The sequence below is a fragment of the Macrotis lagotis genome, chromosome 1, assembly GCF_037893015.1.
Source record: "Macrotis lagotis isolate mMagLag1 chromosome 1, bilby.v1.9.chrom.fasta, whole genome shotgun sequence".
NCBI classification, from domain to species: Eukaryota; Metazoa; Chordata; class Mammalia; order Peramelemorphia; family Peramelidae; genus Macrotis; species Macrotis lagotis.
The window spans coordinates 452,033,409-452,052,471 of record NC_133658.1 but is presented as its reverse complement, the minus strand read 5'-3'; the positions used below and the strand labels follow the sequence as shown (position 1 = coordinate 452,052,471).

Below are 19,063 nucleotides of genomic sequence, written 5' to 3'. Positions count from 1 at the left end.
AATCACTACCCTCTTGCAGAAGTACTGGGATAGAGAAGACTATATAGGAGATTCCCTACTAATATTTATGGGCAATATATAGTCATCAATGCAACCTCATATTAGAGACTCAAGAAATTTCATTTCTTCATGCAACACTTTTCCAGCTTTGCACAGATCGACAAGCTGGTAAAAAGATCAGAATCTCATAAAATTAGGTGGGATATTTCAGCCAGGTCAAGGAAACCCCAAAGAGTTTCACTAATGAAGATGACAGATGCCATCACTGGGTACTCAAACTGAGTATCAAGTGAAAAAATCCAATTTTGCCCTTATCTCAAAAATCAATGGACTCACAAGCAGCTTTAAGGTGTCTACTCTGTGTAAGGTATTGTATTCACTGAAGAGATAAAGTAAAAAGGAAAGAGTCCCTGACTTCAAAAAGTTTATATTCTTGCAGAGCTAAGTATACAGATGCTTAGAAGAAAAGGCAATTCAGGGTGAGGCATTAGCAACTGAGAGGGCAAGGAAAGGTCTCATGTGGGAGGTGGCAGCATTTCAGCTGAAATTTGAAAGAATTAGAGATTCTGAGGAGGGGGGTGAGAAAGGAATTCATCCCTAGCACAAAGGCCATCTTGTTCAAAGGCACAGAAATAAAGGCACAGATTTCTCACCAAGCTGTATACACATCACAATAATTCCGAGATCTCTGGCAATGGTTCCAGCATAACCTGAGTGACCAATGTAATAATACATAATCACTCTATCTCCCATCCTGCTTACCCACAAAGAGCATCCATGTTGGAAGGGCAAATAAAGTCTATTTAAGATGTTCCTAGAAGACAATTTGATTCTTCTTTCACAATATGTGTAATATGAATGCATGTTTAACATAGTTATACATCTATAACCCATATTAGATTGCTTTCTGTTGGGGGAGGGAGAAAGGAAGAAAGAAAAATGCAAAATTCAAAATCTTATAAAAAGTGATTGTTAAAAAACTATCTTTGCATGTAGTCAAAAAATAAATAAATATCTATGATTTCATTAGCATAAGGAATTCCCAGTGTGGGAACTACCTCCACCAAAGCCTATCACATCAGCAGATCGCACAGACGAAACAGATTTCATGCTACGACTTTATATTTAAACTCTAAGGAACTGCCTGAAGCATAGAGAGGCTAAGTGGTTTACTTACACCCAGAGGATGTCACAGACTGTGAGTTCCAGACTATTAGTTTTCTTAGGATCAAGGATTTAGAGCTTCAGAAATCATCTGGTCCAAACCACTCATTTTTCAGAAAAGTTAAAATTGACTTCCCCTCCTGACTCAAAATCCAATACACTATATATAGCACACCATGCTAACTTATTTAGTATAAAAGGTAAAGATTATAAAAAGAAACAATAAAAAAAGTAGGAAAGAAAGAGAAATAGAGAGGCAGCTAGGTGGCATAATGGATAAAGCACCGGCCCTGGAGTCAGGAGTACCTGGGTTCAAATCCGGTCTCAGACACTTAATAATTACCTAGCTGTGTGGCCTTGGGCAAGCCACTTAACCCCGTTTGCCTTGCAAAAACCTAAAATAAAATAAAATAAAATAAAGAGAAATAGTATTGTCATAAATCAATCAACAAAAATCATTAAGCTCTTAATGATCCATCAGGCACAGTGTAATAGAGAAACAAAAACAAAAATGAAATAGTCCCTGCTCTCAAGAAATTTATGTTTTATTTCTGGGGAGGGGGGAAGAAAACAACATATAACTATATATATATATATATATATATATATATATATATATATATATATATATGTTAAGTTGTAGTGGTTATAATAATAATAATGGTAGTAATAGTAATTTACATTATGCTTACTCTGTGACAAGCACTATGTGAAGCATTTTACAATTATTATCATATTTGATCTTTTTTATTATTACCATTTTTCAGATGAGGAAACCAAAGCAAACAGAGGTTAAGTGACTTGCTCAGGGACCCACAGCTAATAAGTATGTGCATCAGATTTGAACTAAGATCTTCCTAACTCCAGGCTTGGTACATCTACTTTACACCTAGGAAAAACACTCTTTTCTTCTTCTCTCTCCACCTCTAGCTCTAGTATCTGATCAAATCAATTCTGCTATTGTTCCTGAATGTTCTGTATGAATCACTCCCCAAAGAACCCACTCACATTCCTGTTACTTTCTAGATTAGTTGATCTACATTAGTTGTAGCCTTCTTGGTCACAATTCAGTTTTATGTGTGGTCTCCTTTTTTGACTTTGCATGCCCAGAATTATAGTGGTTGGCATATAGTAAGCACTTAATGAATTCTTTTTCATTCATTCGTTCAGAAAGGCACAAGAAAGTTCCAGTTTTTCCTCAAGGAGATAACATTTTAAAGGAAAAGACAAGACACAAAAAACCAAGTACATATGGTTTGTATTTGGAAGATGATCTCAGAGTGAAGGCACTAGTATTATGGATTCTCATGACAGTCATAGGAAAGTTAGCAAGACAGAAAGGCTTAATAAGCAGGAATGAATAACCTTTTTTTCTGCCAAGGGCCATTTAGATATTTACAACATTATTTGAGAGCTATGTTTTGGTCATACATAGAATTAATTCCCCTAAAAAGTTACTACATTTATTAAATCCCATCTGCAGTTTCCATGGCAACACCAGACCAATATGGCCCATGGATCAGAGGTTCCCCATCCCTTTCTTAGGGGGAAAAAACAATGAGCTCAGTTTTGGACATGTTGAGTTTAAGACATCTTTGTAACATCCAATTCATGATGTAGACATAGATAAAAATGCAAGACTGGAGGTCAGGGCTAGATAAACAGATCTGAGAATCATTTGCATTGAATCCTTGACCATTGAATCCATGCAGCCAATTGAGATCACCAGAATCTACAAAGGGAGAAGAGAAGAAGCAGCAGGACAGAGCCTCAGGAATATCCAAGGTTAACTGGTGCAATCTGGAAAAAGATTCGGCAAAGATAATAAGGAATGGTCAGACGGGTAAGAGGAAGACCAAGAGAAAGTAGTGTCCCAAAAAAAACTCAAGAGAAGACAGTATCAAGGGGAAAAGGGTGGTTAACATTATCAGAAGCTGCAGAAAAGTTAAGGATGAAGATTGCTAAAAGGCCATGAGTTTTGGCAATTAAGAGATCACTGGTACCTCTGATGAAGGAGTTTCAGTTTAATGATGAAGTCAGAAGCCAGATTTCAGAGAGTTAAGAAATGAGAGAACAGAAAATGATGGTACAAATTTGTAGCCTTCTCAAAAAATTAGTTATGAAGGGGAAAAGAGATACAGAATGATAGCTAGCAAGACAGAGATCAAGTAAAAGTCTTGAGAATGAGGGAAACATGGGCATGTTTGTAGACAGTACAGAAACAGCCAGTGACAGGGAGTGATTAAAGATTAGTGAGAGAGTGGGGAATGTTATAGGAGATAATCTATTGGGGAAAATAGGATAGAATGGGATCATTTGTGCATGTAAAGGGGTTTTCTTTTTTGCAAGAAGGGCTGCCTCTTCATATAAGACAGGAGTAAAGAGATTGTAGAAGACACCTGAGTGATGTGAGATGTGGGGGGGAGTTCTTGGAAAATAGTCTCAATTTTTCAGATTGGTAAAACAGAATGAAACAGAACCAAAAGGAGTCTATAAAATGCATAAAACCAATTCAGTGTTCAAGCTGATGCTGTGGTGTTAAAGTTAAAAGCATGAAGTTTTTCCATCTTTTAAAGGTATAGTACAAGTGTATACATATAAGAGCAGTAGCAATTACTCTTTTGTTGTGGTGTTATCTTAAACTGTATTGCCAATGGTAAATAGAATTTATGATTGTGCATTTGTTTACATCTATCTTATTAAAAATATTTTAGCATTGGGGAAAAAAAAGTCACCTAGGATCTCAAGTTTGAAGACTAGGTGGGAGGAAAGGTGGTCAAAAAAGCATCTCAACTTTGATAGATTCTCTGAAGAAGTGATATAGGGGAAGGACATTTTTTTTTAGGGTTTTTTTTTTTGCAAGGCAAATGGGGTTAAGTAGCTTGCCCAAGGCCACACAGCTAGGTAACTATTAAGTGTCTGAGGCTGGATTTGAACCCAGTTACTCCTTACTCCTGACTCCAGGGCTGGCGCTCTATCCACTGAGCCACCTAGCTGCCCCGGGGAAGGGCATTTTCAAATATATACCCTGGAATCTCTCCAAGAGGGTTTTTCAGCAGTTGTCCTGAGTCATGATTAAATGAAACTGTAACTAAATCTTATAGCAGCACTAACAGGTACATCGATACAAAAGGAAACAGTACATAGTTAACCAGAGAAAAGGAAGATAAGCCAATTCACAAAATTAGTGTCTCTGCCATTAATGTTTAGGCAGAAAAATCAATGCAAGCATGAAACTAGGGACTCATCATTCAGTGAGCCCAGACCTGTGAATAAGCACATTAGCCCAACCCTGGGTGGTCCAACTAGACAGTAAAACAAAGAGATTAGTAAAAAAAAAAAAAAAAAAAAAAAAAAGCTGGGGGGAGATAATTGGGGGTAACAAGCAAGGTGTTAATAAGGAACAAGGAGAATCCTATCTAGAGTGGAGAGATGAACTATAAGCCATTTGTCACAGCATTTATCCAAGGAAGTTTTAATCAAAAGGACAAAGGACTGAGGAAATCACTTAGTAAGTATGGATAGTAAGAAGAATTTTGCAATGGCCTGTACCTATGTGGAATACCTATATTTTGGGTCATAGCCAAGTAACTTTTTTTTTTTCTGAGCTAAATATAGGCTACCCTCTTCTTTTGAAGAGAAGGTAAAGTGGCTTAAAGAATACACCTACAAGCTGTCATTGAGAATGAAGTGTTTATCTTTTTTTATTGGAAGAAGGATTTCAATTTAAAGCCAAGAGGTGATAAAAAAAAACAATCTAATCTTTATAGAAAGTTAGAAGAACATGGAACAAAGAAATAAAGAAAAGGACAACTCACTGAAACTTTTGTGAATACATGCTGTACACATACAATATAAAATTCCCTTAAGGCAGGGATTATTTCATTTATTTCTGGGTATCCCAAGTGCCACTACAATGCCTAGTATTCAATAATAAAGTGCTGAGAAACTGATTTTAAAACAAAGAATTAATTCACATGGGAGTCTGGATAGTAATGAAAATGTCTATAAATAGTATAAGGTCAGAAAACGATGGGAATTTTATGAGGAAGTAACCAGCCCTCCTCATAATTTAAAGGAAAACCATGCAAAGTCTGTCTGACATGCATTATAGAATTTAAGAGAGATTTCAAAAGATTCAGATTAGGTAGACAGAACACTGTGGGCAAAAATTCTAGGGCAGTTAGGTGGTGTAGTGGATAGGGGCTTGGAATCAGGAAAACATCTTCATGAGTTCAAATCTGGTCTCAGATACTAACTGTGTGACCCTGGACAAGTTACTTTAACATGTTTGCCTCAGTTTCTTCATCTGCAAAATGATCTGGAGAAGGTATAAAAGAAAGAAAATGGCTCCTCAAAGACGTCTGCTGGAATTTTTCCCTTTAAATATTTTTATTTATTTGTTTTTCCAACAACAGGCAACGGTAGTTTTCACCAATCAATTTTTTTGCAAGGTTTTGAATTTTACATTTTTCTCCCTCCCTCCCTTCACTCTCCCCTCCCCTCTGACAGAAAGCAATCTAATACAGGCTCTATATGTGTAATTATGCTAAGGTCCATATTAATCATTCTGTGAAAAAAAATCAAATCCAAATGGAAGAAAAAGTATTAAAGAAAAAATAATGTAATACATAAGACAACTTCAAAAAAATTGAAGATAGTAAACTTTGGTCTGTGTTTAAACTCCATGGTTCCCTCTCTGGATATGGATGGTATTTTCTATCACAAGTCTCAAACAAGTTTGTTTTAATCATTGGTAATTTCTTTGAGTAGGTTTAGCAATCCATAAATTCTATGTTCTCTATGGTAATTCAAGGTATTTGGCCTCATCATTGTCACATCAAGTTCAACGCAACTAAAAGTAGAGCTATGTGTTGAAGGCCTGGGTCTGGCATACAGTTTCAAAAGTATATATTAAGACTGGTATCACATGGGTGTTCATAGTTTTAAATGTGTTCTTCCAGATTTGAGCTCAAAGTCTTCATTTTCTTTCCTTGCAATATGTAACACTTATTAAATGTAAATAGCATTTTGATATTGTTGATGAAAGATTTGATGTCATAAAAGCTTTTACATGTGTTTTTGGTCTTACAGTTTGATGTCATTCATGTAAATCAAGTGATTAATTAAATGTTTTAGTTTAACTTCTTCAAATTGAAAGCCATACTTCTTATTTCTATTTAAGAGAGATAATAAAGAGTTTTAGGTTAGGCATAACCAAATTAGGCATGAACCATCTTCCTGAAAAATGCTGCAGTCTTATCAGTCGTTCTTGACATTACTGTGCTGGTGGCATGTTTTAAAGAGGCAATGATTTTCCATGCATACATGGAAATGTTCTTATTAGCAAAAACAATAACAACAATATAATATACAAACCTGAAGGAATCATAGAGATGATCTAGTGTTACAGCTATTCATGCACATCTCAGGTAGAGGCAACATGGTGTTGTGAGTGAATAAATGGAACACTAACTAGTTGTGTAACCCTGGGCAAGTCCATAAATTACTATGAGCCCCAGTCAATCCCAAGAGTTTATCTGGGAGTTTCCACCTACAGTTCCTCATTCTGTTGAAATCCTAGATCCTTTGCCATTCCACAGATCCTATCTTCTGCAGAGCCATGAGTTCTATAAGAGTAGGGACTGTGTAACTCATATTTACTTCAGCACCTAGCTTAGTGTTTGATAAACAGTAGGCATGCAATAAATGCTAATTAAAGTTAGGACAACTATCATTGGGTCTCATCGCAGATTATTTTTCCCCAACAGCACTGCAACTCTTGATGTGTCCCGACTGCAAGAATGCTACCGTTCTACACAATTCCCTAATCTCCATTAGCCTCAACTTCCTCATCTTTAAAGTGAGGGAGTTTGAACAAGATGGTTCCTGAAGTAGCTTCCAGTTCTACATCTAACATCCCCAACTCTTCAGTTCCCTGTTATATGCTGTCTTCCCTGAGAATGGAAGTTCCCTGAGGGCAGAGGTTGTTCTTTTTATTAGTACTTGTATCCTAGCACTTAGCATTGCCTGGAATATCAGCAAGGGTATATTGTCAACCTTGCCTGACTACCTAGATCCATGATTCTAGGATCCCCACTGTAGACTTAGCTCCAAGATTGATATGGAACCTCTATGATCAAAAGCCTCATCAAAAGCCTTAACTCATACCATTCCACCTATTACTGCTCCTGACCTTCATCCATGGGGTTTCCTATTGTGAACACTTGGTGGAAACCAAACGCCTCGTACTATGGATTGAAGAGACATTTTGCAGTCAGCTGTCTGGCTAAGCACTTTGGTGAAGAACTAGACAAAAGTTCACCCAAGCTTCTGTTCACTCCTAATTCTGGCTCTTGATATCAGGTCACAGAATCACAAATTCTCAGAGGTCATCTAGTCCAACCCATAACCAAATCTGAATTCCCTCAACAATAGACCCAAAGAAGTTTCAACCACCATTTACTTAAAGATCTTCAGTAGAAAACCATTTCACTTTGGGGTAGCTCCAAATATTAGGAAATTATTCCTTCTATCAAGCTTAAATTTAACTCTTTGGGGGCAGCTAGGTGGCGCAGTGGATAAAGCACCGGCCCTGGAGTCAGGAGTATCTGGGTTCAAATCTGGTCTCAGACATTTAATAATTACCTAGCTGTGTGGCCTTGGCCAAGCCACTTTAACCCCATTTGCCTTGCAAAAACCTAAAAAAAAAAAATTTAACTCTTTGCAATTATAAACCATCTAAACCTTAGCTCTGGCATAGGCACTATCAAGGGTTTGGGGGAAAGGCTGATAAGATGATGTCAAGGTACAACTGTATCTTGACTTCATGACAAAATTGGTCTCCAACCAGACTTTTGTTCAGGCAGTACCACAGTACAGTCCAGTGCACAAAACCTTCCTAGAAGAACATATAACTTGAAAATACAAACAGACACAGAGGAGAAAAGACTCCCCAAAACCACTTGTCTCCACCATAACAAGGCCTCACTGTGTTTTCTTGTTCTCCTTCCTCTTAGTACTTTAAGAGACCATTCCACACCAGTCCAGAGTATAAATGCTCCCTGTTTCTGTCTAAATCACTAAATCATTTTATTACTAACTCATCACTGGGTAAATTCAACATCCGTCAGCCTCATTAGCTCATATAGCTTATCAGGACCTGGCTGCTCCTTTGATTAGAAGGTAGAGCCATAGACCTCTCTATTTATGGAGGGGAACAGGACCAACAATTCCTCAAACATTTCCTATCCCCTCTGGCTTGGACATGTTTGGGAGTCTTTTGGCTTCCACCATACACCCTGCACTACTTAGCTCCCCCTCATTCACCTTTATTTTGTGTGCTGTCATCCCCCATTAGATTGTAAACTCTATAAGGGCAGAGACTGTCTTTTTCAGATTAATAATCTGTTGGGGGCGGGGGGAAGAGGCTTGGCGGTTGCTTAGAGGGGGAAACATAATCACCTTATAAGGGAATGTTACAGAACTCGGCCCCTCATTGGGTAAGAGTTCATGGGAGGGAGGACAGAGGGGATAAAAGGGTCTGCGGAGAGGTGGGGGGGAGCGGGAATGTGATCACAGAAGAATAAAGACTGATTACCCACCTCAGGCGCTCTGTCTGGTTCTTCCCCATCAAAGAGTGGGGGCCGGGGGTACCCCGAAGACTCATCAAGCGTTGGACTGGTGAGTAAGAGGACGGACTAGCATAAAGAAGCCGGCGTTGTAAATAAAAACCCGGCAATAATCCCAGTGCTTTTTACAATGTCTGGCAAATAGTAGACATTTAGTAAATGTTTATTAACTACTGGCTATTTACCACATTCTGGAAGCCTCAGAGTAGGAGAGAAACTATTGTCCTCATTAAGATTACTGGAACCAACTGCTGCTTTCCTCCCATAGCCTGGATTGTGGTAATTCAGAGGATGAACAAAGAGTTTTCTAAAGTCCCAACTAGGACAAGTATTCTATAAAACTTTGCCTATAGGGGCAGCTAGGTGGCGTAGTGGACAAAGCATGGGCCTTGGAGTCAGGAGTACCTCAGATACTTAATAATTACCTAGCTGTGTGGCCTTGGGCAAGCCACTTAACCCCATTTGCCTTGCAAAAACCTAAAAAAAACAAAAACCTTTGCCTATGCTTTTTGGAGATGGCAACCTTTATTTTTCAAGATGAAATATAATTAGAATCCGAAAAGAAAACAAGCCCCATTTAATATAAAGGTTAATCCTGAAACAAAGTAAATGCCTGGGGAAGAGTTAAACAAATTGTGATGTGTGAATGTAATGAAATAGTATTGTACTGTTAAAAAAAACAATGAATAAAATGATTACAAGAAGCACAGGAAGACTTATATGAACTGAGACAAAGTAAAACAAGCAGTACCAGAAAAACAATATGCATAATGACTATTTAAACATAAGTGGAAATAATAAAGACTGAATGCTCTCTTTATTATATATTATACATATTGTTATATAGTATTAATATACAATAGATTAGTAATTATTGTTTATTATATATATATATATATATATATATATATATATATATATATATATATATATATATATATATTATCACTAGTTGGCACAGTAGATAGAGCATTGGGTCTAAGGGATAGGAAGACTCATCCTCCTGACTTCAGGTCTGGCCTTAGGCAAGTCACTTAACCCTGTTTGTCTCATCTGAAAAAGGAAATGGCAAATCACTCCAGTATATCTACCATGAAAATGAGGTCACAAAGAGTTGCATAAGCCTGAAAATAACTGAACAATAAATATATAAATAATATATTATCTACTGTGCATTATTTATAATATATATGTAATATATGTAAAACATTTATTGCTATATTAATTACTATATATCATAATGTATATAATTATATGACCAATAGTAATCCCCAAAAGAGACAGACTGCATCTCTTTTTCCTTTCTTTAGAGATGGCAAACTGTGGTTGCGAAACATTAACAATAATGTTGGACTTGGTTGCTGAATTGATTTTACTATATAGTTGTAATTTCTTCTTTTTATATTCTTTGTTATATAAGGGTTAGTTCTGGGGTAAGGAGTGGAACATATTGAGAAATGAAGGGAATGTTAAAATAAAAGGCACGGATAAAAATTTAAATTTAAAAAAAACAATAAATTCATTCTCCCCAACCCAAACCCTAGCATGGGGTTACTGTTTTACCTTTTCTTCCGAAGAAACTGTAAGCTTGTCACTGGATATTAAGCTACACACCTGGTCCAGACTAAGGCTCAGAAATTCTTCCCCCAGCATCACCTCTGGAAAATGCTGCTCTGTTCAAAAAAAACAAAGGTCAGAAAAGAAAGTTATCATAAACTCCAGCTCTACCAACCAAACAGTTATGGAAGTATAGTAAAATAACTGGTTCAAATCCTGACTTTCTTCCCCTCTCCAGCCTTTGGCTTCTTCATCTTTAAAATGGGGGTCATAATGCACCTTCTTTCCCGGATTGTTATATGGAAAGTGCCTTATAAACTTTAGAGTTCTGTAGAAATATGTGGTATCATTAATTGAATAAAACAAATGGAATTTACCAACTGAGCTATTAAGACTAAAAGACAAAGAAGTAAAACAGAAAGAATTGGAACTTTAAATATAACAATGTGGGCATCATTTAATAGCACAGAAGAAAAAATAGGACAGAAAGTACCCAATTTTCACTTTCCAGTGTACAGTGTAATTAATAATAGAATTTCAGAAAAGTGTCACTGAGACCTTCCTACTGAATTGAATTGAGTATAAACTGCTAAAACAGTAAACACCTATCTCCATAATTCTCTGAAGCAAAACTAGGTCAGGATCCCTTTGCTGCTGCCAGATATTTAGAGAAAAGTACAGGAGGAGGTCAAAGTTAGAAATGAGGCTGCCTCTCTTTATTCAGAAATGACAGGGGAAGCTGGGATAAAATTGAAACATATTCACTATGACTGCTCACAAACTGTTCACTAAACATCACTTTTGAGTGTGGAAGAGAACAGGGTAGCTCTAGTGGTCTCAAACTACTTTCCATCAGTCAAACTTGAACCATCTGAATAACTTATTGTTTAAAAGGAAAATAAAAGTCATTTTCAGTCCTGAGAGGAGACTATGTACATGTAGAATTCCCTATCCTTCCAACCAACCTATCCACCATATGCACAACCAACCTATCCACCATATGCACAAGTTACCCCAAGCTGGAACACAAGTTCATTCTGTTCTCTGAACAGGAAAAAGGCAGGAAAGAGCAAACATAGAGTCTTTTTTTCTTAGAGAGAATACAAAGGGGAGATTTCAAGCAAGTATTGATTCTTCCTAGAACTCTAGTCAATCAAATTATCCTGAAGGCAATCTCAGTACCTGATGCCTGGTCCTGATCCATGTCCTTCAGATCAAGGCAATTAATGTACTGGATAGAAAAAATATGTTTTATAATTAATCTGTTCCCTCTACACTGACCATGTAGCTTACATTTAACATTGCTCAAGACAAAATAAGTTCCTACCCGCATCCTATTGTTCAAATTATTGAGATGAGGTCAATGAATTTTTAGTAAAGTACTTTGTCCTCCCTGGTAAAGACAAGCCCCTATCAACAAAATAATGAATCTCTGCCCTAACCTGAAAGAATCAAGTCCTTGGGCAACTGCCCCTCATGTACATATCCCTTATTATCTTATCTCTGCTCAATAAGCTTCCTATGATCCCACCTATTTATCACCTAAAAGCTCACCCTCAGCTGTGAACTCATCCAAGCCTTCTGAAGAGCTATTTGGAACTATGCCCAAAGGGCAACAAAAATGTGCATACCCTTTGACCCAGAAATACCACTACTGGGTCTATACCCTGAAGAGATGATGAAAAGGGGTAAAAAGATCACTTGTACAAAAATATTCATAGCAGCCCTGTTTGTGGTGGCAAAGAATTGAAAATCAAGTAAATGTCCTTCAATTGGAGAATAGCTTAGCAAACTGTGGTATATGCATGTCATGGAACACTACTGTTCTATTAGAAACCAGGAGGGATGGGAATTCAGCGAAGCGTGGAGGGATTTGCGTGAATCAATGCTGAGTAAGATGAGCAGAACCAGAAAAACACTGTACACCCTAACAGCAACATGGGGGTGATGATCAACCCTGATGGACTTGCTCATTCCATCAGTGCAACAATCAGGGACAATTTTGGGCTGTCTGCAATGGAGAATACCATCTGTATCCAGATAAAGAACCATGGAGTTTGAGCAAAGTCCAAGGACTATTCCCTTTAATTTAGGGGAAAAAAACTGATCTCTTAATTGTCTGATCTTGTTATTTCTTATACTTTATATTTCTTTCTTAAGGATATGATTTCTCTCTCATCACACTCAGTTTGGATCAATGTACAAGATAGAAAAAATGTAAAGACTGGCAAATTGCTTTCTGTGGTGGGTAGGGGGAAGGAAGTAAGATTGTGGGAAAAAATTATAAAACTCAAAATAAATAAAATCTTTAATAAAAAAAAAGTCACCCTCTACTTAGTTGAGGCTTGTCTTCCATGAAACTAGTCCACTTTTAGGAAGTATGATTCCCCAGGTAACTTTTCTCTATTGTTCAGCCTTTCATGAGAACTTATATCATAGATGCAGTTGCAGCAACAACTTACTGCATTGATAGCTGCTGCATCAAAAGCTTCTGTAGACTCTAACTGCCTTTACTCTTTCTTTTCCTTAACTTCTGCTAACCACAGCAATACTTATATAAACATTTTTGACCCTAAAATTTCTTCTAGATCACAGTAGGCCTTTTACATGAATTTTTTCATATTCCACCTAAACCTTTAGTCAGCTACATTTTCCCCAATGTCACAACTGGCATATCAATACCATCTACAGAAAAGTTCATCAGATTCTCCCCTATCTCACATTCTGGATATAAACTCATCAAATAGATAAGCAAATCCTCAACTAATTCCATTTACAATGTCAAAATCTTTTTTTAATTCATTTAAGGCAATAGGGTTAAGTGACTTGCCCAAGGTCATATAGCTAGTAGTATCTAAGACTGGATTTGAACTTTCCAAGTTGGCCTTATATTAACACTGACCCCCCAACCCATTGTCTAAACTATAAAACTACTGTCCCTATTCACATTGTTCAGGGCTGTCAAAACTACTAGGAAAGGGACGGCTAGGTGGCTCAGTGGATAGAGCACCAGCCCTGGAGTCAGGAGGACCAGAGCTCAAATGTGACCTCAGACACTTAATAATTACCTAGCTGTGTGGCCTCGGGCAAGCCACTTAACCCCCATTGCCTTGCAAAAACCTAAAAATAAAAAACTACTAGGAAAGCCACTGGTACTCACATCCCATGGTCTACCCTATAAAAGTCACCAAATTGACCCCTCAGGACATGCACAATCTATGTTACCCACTCCTTAATCCTTAAGATCTGACTCCTCCCAACTTCTCCAGATAAAAACATGCTTTTGTTACTTTAAGAAGCTCCAGCAGTTTCCCTAAAAAATCTAGCCCAACAGGGAATAGAGCATGGGCCCTAGAGTCAGAAGGATCTGAGTTCAAATGTGGCCTCAGATACCTAGTTGCAACAATCTTGCAACTGTCCTTAATTTTCTCTCTTGATGCTGCTCCCCAAATAAACCAGACCTTATCCCCATCTGGCTGTTGATTCAGCCCAGTTGCAACTGTCCCTAATCTCTTTAGAATGCTCTCTCCCCAGGCTGCTTCCCCCCCTGGCTGCTGCTGCTGATCAACCAACTGTTCTACCACCCTCTCTTCACTTTCCTAAATTCCTATTATTGTTTAATTCCTTCATTTTTTTACCTTAACAGAATAAACCTATTTACCCCTAAATACTTCTGAGTCCAGTAGGTCCTTTCAGTGAATTCCTTCACACATTCTCAAATCCAAGCCTAGATTTACCCTATATTTTTTCCTTCCTCAATACTACCCACCTCCCTTGGTTGCTGTGAGCATCAAATGACATAATATTTGTAAAGCACTTAGCACATAATAAATACTTATTTCCTTCCTAATATAAGCATAGCTGAGACTTTCCTACTTAGACACTTTCTGTCCACAAACTATGCCACCATGTGCAAATAATACCAGGCACACAATAACAAAAGGTCCCCAGATCTGCACAACATGGAGAAAAGGCAGGAATAATATATACTTGAAGATCTTCCTTTATTTCTAATAATGATATTAACAAGGTGAAAAACTAATAAACTGAAGCAATCAACCAGGAGGGAGGAAAGGAGGAGAGGAAATAGACACTTAGGTACTAAAATAAAAAATTCAGACATTAAAATAAGAAATTAGACATTAAAATAACTTATCAGTATTATATAGAGTAGGGGTTCTGTTCACTTCACTATGTATCAGCTCATGTACACCCTTTCAGGTTTTTCTAAAATCCTGCCTGTTATTTCTTATACACAATAATATTACATTATAATCATATACCATAGCTTGTTTAGCTATTCCCCAATTGATGGGCATCCCTTTGATTTCTAATTCTTAGCCACCATAAAAATAATGCTATAAATATTTTTGAACAAATACGTCTCCTTTTAGGAGATTCACATTCAATTTCCTATTCTATACTAGAAGTTCCTACAGGGCAGGAACCAATTTTAATCTTTCTAGTGCCTAGAAAATTGCTTTGAGCATTTAATAGGAAATGGAATGAATGAATGAATGAATGAATAAAAGAATGAAAAACATTTGTAGGCACTTCATATGTAGGAAGCATGATGCTAAATGCTTATTGAATTGAACTGAATTACCATAAATTCATTATGTGATCTTAAAAAAAAATCAGTCCCTCTGGAGCATAGATTGTTGCAGTAACAGGGAGCTCATTACTTCTTAAGAGAGGCTATTTCTTTTTCAGATGGCTTAAATTTTGCCTCACATCAGTAGTGTCCAACCATTGAACTCAGTTCTGAGTCATGTACAGAATCCAACCATTGAACTCTTCTGAGTCACGTTCAGAATTCAATATCCATTCATGAAAACAATGCAACCTATACCACCTTCGAGCACAACAATAAGTGTGACCCAGTCTGCAAGCTCGAATGGGTTCAGAGAGGGCCCCTGAGAGCTTGCCAGCCACAGGTTGGACACAGCTGCATGGGTCTTATTTCTACTTTCTGAGATTGTACAGAATGTTTCATCTTCATTCCATGTAACGATGCAGAATGCAACAATGCAGGGATGGTTTAAACCTACTCAAAAAGCAAGAACTTTTGACGTCTTGAAGCTCACAGAGTTGGTTTTTTGCTTTGGTTTGATTTTTTAAAGTAATAGTATGTCTAGTTAGAGCTGCCTAACAACAAGGTAAAAGGAAAAAGTAGAAGGTAACTTTTATGAGTAGGAAACTGCCCACACTATATACATCACACAGTATTTAGCATTTGTCCAAAAGCCAAATTAATTCTCAAAGAAGATCCATTCTTCAGATGAACCTACACTGTTCTGCATTTGGTGAGTCAGCTGAACACACCAGGAAAACATACCCCTGGCCACAGAGCTGATTTTGGCATTCTGTGTTTACCAGCTTCGTGACTAAGGAAATGACATTTGAAAGAAGAGTAGGAGAAGGTGGTAGCGACTTTTTTTATTTTTCATAGTTCACAATCTAAGGCAGATCAGTTCAGAGACTTGGAAAGGAACAGAGCTGGAGTCTCAGGTCTATATCCAGAGTACTCATTAAGAACAAGACCCACTGATAATCCCTAAAGATATGACATGCTGAAGCTTCCTCATGCCTCCTACACATTCTTGTCTCTCACCCATGGCAGATTCATCCTCCTTCCTTTCTTTATTCTTCTCCCATATGCAACCTCCCTCAAAATCTCATAAAAAAAAAAATCTGTTTCCTCTCAGGAGGAAGAAGAAGCACCCAGAGGACTGCTAGGAATCGATGAAGAAAACAGGTTGGATATTCTCAAGTCTTCTAGTTCTTCTCCAAAACCCAGGGACCCAAGAGGTTGGGGCTAAATCACAGTCTCAGTGATTATCATCCTAGGAAGCACAGTCTTTCCTACAAAGATAGAAACATTTCCTCATCCAAAGCACAGAACAAGGTGAAACAGATTTTTTTTTCCAGAAATTAGAAATGATGATCTTGTAAGGCTTCAACATCAATTATCATTTTCAACTTCATTAAACTACAACTTTACTAGCTCCATAATGTGTAGGAGAGGTTAGGTAGAACATGTACTGACCTCCACACATCTCCTAGAAATTGGCCTATTAAAAATAAATCCCTATATACAAAGTAAATGGGGGGAAAAATCATTAGCAATTCCTGGTAATGTTAACAAAAGCCAAAAAGAAATGATGAGTGAGTTCATTCAAAATAATTAGAAAATTAATAAAATATCTGGGAATTAAACTAGTAAGGTACAAATAAGATTTATATAAAAAAAACTTCAAAAAACTCAAATAAGATAGTATTCATACAAACATGATTAAAATAATAAAGTGTCTTAAACTACAGATTTAATACTGTATCAATCAACTTCCTAAGGGGATGCTTTTTAGAATGAGATAAATAATAGCAAAATGTATTTGTAGAAACAAAAGGTCTAGAATCTCAACAAAAACAATGGAAAAAAAAAAGAAATGAAGAGCTGGAGAATTATCAGATTTCAAACTATATTATAAATCAATAATCATCAAAAAACATAGTTTTACAAAACATAAAAGCAAATTAGAGGAAATGTCTAGATATGCAAGAAGCAGAAATCCTTAAAAATGCTTACTTGTTTGATAAAACCAAGAACATAATTACTGGCAGAATTCCCTAGACCAAAACTGCTGGGGAAACTGGAAAATTGTCTGACAGAAACTAAGTTTAGACAAGATTCAAATCATAAGCATTTGGTATTTATAAACATAAATATATAAAAGGTCACACATCACAATTTAGGAGTAGGGAAAGGGGTGTGAGGCAATTGGGGTTGAGACAGGCCCAGGTTCACACAGCTACAAAGTTTTAAGTGTCTGAAGGCAGTTTTTGATTCAGGTTCTCCTGATTCCATGGCTAGTACTCTATTGAGTCACCTAGCTGCCCTAACACATCATAAATTAAAGAATAGGAACAGGTACTTTGTTTTTTTAATTTTTTTCCCAATTTTTTAACATTTTTATTTAAAGTTTAACATTCTAAATTCTATTCCTCCCTTCCTCCCCTCCCCACTCCCTGAGACTGTAAGCAGATATAGGTTTTAAATATATACAATTATGTAAAATATTTCCATTAGTCAATTTAAACAAAAATTCTTGATTAAAAGGAAAAAATGAAAGAAAGTGAAAAATAGCAAGCTTCAATTTGTATTCAATCAATTCAATTTGGAGGTGGATAGTATGCTTCACCATTAATCCTTTGGCATTGTCTTGGATCACCATATTGCTGAGAAGAGCAAAATGTATCTTAGCTGATCATCAAACAATATTGCTGTTATTGTATACCAGGGGTTTTGTTCACTTCACTATGCATCAATTCATCTAAGTCTTTCAGAATTTTCTGAAATTATCCTGTTTGTCATTTCTTATACACAATAATATTTCATTACAATTTTATATCACAGGGGCGGCTAGGTGGTGCAATGGATAAAGCACCGGCCCTGGAGTCAGGAGTACCTGGGTTCAAATCCAGTCTCAGACACTCAATAATTACCTAGCTGTGTGGCCTTGGGCAAGCCACTTAACCCCATTTGCCTTGCAAAAACCTTTAAAAAATAAATAAATAAATAAAAATTAAAAAGAAAAACAATTATATATCACAGTTGTTTAGTCATTCCCAATTAATGGGTATCTCTTTGATTTCCAATTTTTAGCCACCACAAAAAGAGATGCTAGAAATATTTTGCACAAATAGGTCCTTTTTCCCTTTCACAACAATAGTTAAGGTAAATATCCAGAACAGAACAGAAAGAAGTTCAGAAGGAAACACAAACAAGATAATTTTGAGAATAACATTGTAAATTTGTCACATATACCTTTTTTTAAAAAGCAAAATATAATAGAGATTCAAAGATTTACATTGTTATTTTTTTACCTATTTTCCTAAGTATGTAAATGCTAGGGTTTTTCCCCCTTTTGATTGCTTGCTAAATGCAGATAAATTTTTTTTTTAAATGGTTGCTACAGAATTCTTCAGGAAGAGATGATTATAAAAGAAAAAATAGATCATTTCAATCACATAAAATTAACAGTTTGCACAAATAAAAGTAATAGAGATAGAAAAAGAAGTGAAATTTCTGAGTGAGAAAAGCTCTTTTCATTAAACATCACTAAATCTAATATATGTATTTGTATATTTATACATATGGGAAATGAACACAATTTATGTAAGACCAAAAGTCATTTCCCAAGGAAAAAAATGGTCAAAGAATATAAACAAGAAGAGATGCATACTACACACAGCAATAGGAAACTATGTCCTGTATCATTTATTACTAAGAATATTAAACAGCAAATTAAAATAGTTAAGGTTTCAGCTCACAACATGCAAACTGGCAAATGACAAAAAAATAGGATTTGTATAAGGCTGCAAATACTGCTACAGAGAAGAAAATGCAGCCTTCTCTTCTTTCTTTGAAGTGAGGAAATATGGCTATGAAACTGTCAGACTTGATGTGCTTGGTTAGTTTTGCTGAAATGATTTTTTCCTCTCTGATTTTTTTTCTTTTTGTAAATAAGGACTGACTCTATGGGGGAGTGAAAAAATTTATTTGGAAATGAAGGTAATGTAAAAAAATCATTTTTATTAGCACACATTAAAAAAATTGACAGGGTTATGAGAAGAGAATAGAAATACACTGTTGTGGAAACTGGGAATTAGTCCAATTATTCTGGATATATTTGGAATTATGCAATTAA

General features: G+C 36.4%; 1 protein-coding gene across 6 annotated transcripts in view; it reads right to left on the bottom strand.

The window, feature by feature from the left end:
• Nucleotides 1–19,063, bottom strand: part of KLHL3 (kelch like family member 3) — a 196,021-nt gene that overhangs the window by 78,191 nt on the left and 98,767 nt on the right. For 5 of the 6 annotated variants that reach the window (XM_074213498.1, XM_074213499.1, XM_074213494.1 and 2 more), the window contains one exon: nt 10,359–10,468. In XM_074213498.1, the coding sequence (XP_074069599.1) occupies nt 10,359–10,468 (110 nt within the window). The remainder of the gene's footprint in view (nt 1–10,358; nt 10,469–19,063) is intronic. The other variant, XM_074213497.1, reaches the window with a different exon arrangement.